The following is a 2,698-nucleotide window of genomic DNA, read 5'->3' on the forward strand; positions in this document are numbered from 1 at the left end:
TCGAAGAAAAAGCCCAATCTTTTTGGATTAAGTACAATTAATCTTTAAGGCTTAAAAGCTTAACTATGTACTTGACAGGTAATGTGTATTGATGATTTTTCTTATACTAATGGTTCCTTTTGAAATGGAGGTGGTGAGATTGCCGCACAGCCCATGCATTCTACAGTTCTCCTGGATAGTTAACAATAAAAACCAAGCCAAGAACAAACAAGCACAAGACAGATCTAAGCTTTTTTTTTTTTTTTACTATGTTTTGTGTCATTAACTCTGAAGAAGCCCTCACATTGTTTACAAGTTTAAAAGAATTATTTTTTTTTTCTTATACATTCCAAAATGCATTTGGGGACTTCTAGCTACCTGATACTTATGAAAGTGTAACAGAATTTTACATTCTTTCACATATATAGCACTGCACCGTGAACAATGAGAGTGACATTCATTATCTTCAAATTATTTCTTTTCACCAGCTTCCTTTTCCTCTTCTAAGTTAAAATAAAAGGATTTGTCATAGCCCATGAGATGGTTATAATCCTGAGGATTTGGGAAAAGCGTCGGATTAACAAGCATTGATTTTGTTTTAGCATAAAATGTTGTAAACATCTTGGTGATGTCTGGAATCTTTACATCTTTCTGATGGAAAACAGTCGCTTTTTCTGCCAAGATCGCATTGTATGTAATGGCTGTATATGTGTCCATTTCATCTTTATAATAGAGTCGAATCACATAGCCTTTTGTAAGGACATGCAAAGTAACCGGTGTTACAAATGTAAAAAACCCAATCAACCCATAAAAGGCAGCTTGTATAAGCAGACTTTCAAATCCAATACCCGTTTTGAACATGATGTAGGGCATCATGAACAGGTTGAATATGCTGGTGGAGTAAGAGAAAAACCTCACACCTACATAAAACAAAAAGAAAATTAAGGTTAATACTTATGACTAAAATTTTCTCTATAATTACGTATGTTCTGCTACTATATATCAATGGCATTACTCAAACAGCTGATGTTACTGAAAATCCACTTCTCTTTTTTTTTTTCAAGCTTACAAAGAAACCATGGGCAGTTCAACCCTGCCTTCTTGCCACTTCTGTTTTGTTTATGTGTTCATGTTGGGTTTATCAAAGCTGGTAGCTGGCTCTATTTCTATGATGAAGTCAGCTACTAGCTATTATGATTGAAACTGATTTCAAGAGAAACTTGACTCCAGCCATTGACACACATAACGGTAATCATGACAGATATGACTGGGAATTTCTTTCTTCACCAACAACTAATGTTGACATTCACTGTACATTACAAAGAAGCTCACTTGGTCCCCTACCATGCATAACTTGAAAAACCTAGGTTATTCAATATTAGCAAGTACTCCACAGCTATCTTGCATGCAGCTCGAAAGACAGTAGCCAGTGTTGTGGATCTCTCACAGTCCTTAAGCCACTGTGAGAACCAGGAGCCTAAGATGCTGTGATAATTATGTATGTTCGTAAGGCATACCTCCTCTTTCTTTAAGACACATCTCAAAAATGCATATAAGAAAACATCCAATGGATTACTTTTCACTAGGTCTTTGTAACGTTAACCGGTCAGAGAAAGACCAGCAAAGTCTCATTACAGAGAGTGCATTTCATCGTAGTATCTGTCTACTTCAGCAACATTTCAGTAACATTTGAAAACATACAGAATGTAAATAGCAGTTACAGCTAGCCTTTGTTTGCTATTGGGTTGGGTCATGCACTCCAAAAGCTGCAAGAGAAACAGACAGAGGCGGAGGGGTTACAAAGATGCACAGTACCTACAGAACTCCCTGCACACCCAAGCGTAGAAGCAGAAACCAAGGACCACCACCCCCATATTTTTGTGCTGTATAGAGGATCCAGGTTTTAGCAGAGTTGGAAAGGAGAACAGTCACTTTTATAATGTTGCATTTTAAAGTTATTAAACACTGTTAAAAAAAAAAAAAGCAATACAAATCACTTCAAGTCACATACCTAGCACTGCCTTTGCCAAATTTCCTTTATAAACTAATCTTCCGTGTTCTGGGTGTTCATGAGGGGAGGATGTGCAGAGGCTGCGAACAGCCACTCCTTGAAAAGATGTGACCTGAAAGATGAAAGCAATACATGGCCAAGCAACCTTAGTACCAATCTACACTTTATGTATATATATATATACACACACACGCACATATATATATACCTATATATACACACACACACACACAGTTTCTCCTTGCCCTGAACCTATTCCCAGCATCTTAAATTGGGGATTAAAGTTAGGTTACACTACGGCGCAGGCCACAAACAAACGCCAACTAATACACCGCTTGACTGTTGTAATAATCTTCCATGTGGCGATCCCAAATTAGCATTAAATGTTTGCGACCCCACTGACGAATACTAAGCTTGCGATCGTTGTACATCGGGCCTTGCAGGGAGACATTCACAGCCCCCGCGCTCGCCTGGTCTCCGTTTGGTCTCAGGTATGCCCTGGGGGGGGAAAACCTCGGTTCCTGCCTGAGGTTCGCATTTTCCGCAGGGAAAAAGCCGCCAATCCCAGGACTGCCGCCCTCCCCCCGGCCAGCTCCTCCCGGGGAGCGGGGCCGCGTCCCCTCACCCCCCACACAACCTGCTGGGCCCCCGCGGCGGCGGGCAGGCCCGCCCGGCGGCGGCAGGCGGCCGGGAATCCGCGGTGAGCGG

At 41.1% G+C, this 2,698-nt stretch overlaps 1 protein-coding gene across 1 annotated transcript; it reads right to left on the reverse strand.

Moving 5' to 3' along the window:
* Positions 1–225: 225 nt before the first annotated feature.
* TMEM70 (transmembrane protein 70) lies at positions 226–2,667 on the reverse strand. The gene is made up of 3 exons (XM_010575875.1): positions 2,628–2,667; positions 1,991–2,102; positions 226–899 (listed from the first exon to the last, which is right to left on the reverse strand). Exon 3 carries the CDS (start codon positions 853–855, stop codon positions 451–453), a length of 405 nt encoding a protein of 134 aa, XP_010574177.1. The 5' UTR covers positions 856–899; positions 1,991–2,102; positions 2,628–2,667; the 3' UTR covers positions 226–450.
* Positions 2,668–2,698: the final 31 nt, after the last annotated feature.

This window comes from Haliaeetus leucocephalus, unplaced genomic scaffold (assembly GCF_000737465.1).
Source record: "Haliaeetus leucocephalus isolate CR32 unplaced genomic scaffold, Haliaeetus_leucocephalus-4.0 Scaffold506, whole genome shotgun sequence".
In the NCBI taxonomy this organism is placed as follows: domain Eukaryota; kingdom Metazoa; phylum Chordata; class Aves; order Accipitriformes; family Accipitridae; genus Haliaeetus; species Haliaeetus leucocephalus.

Excerpts from the sequence above, each read along its gene's own strand:
- TMEM70 (XM_010575875.1), bottom strand. The coding sequence starts at position 855 with ATGATGCCCTACATCATGTTCAAAACGGGTATTGGATTTGAAAGTCTG.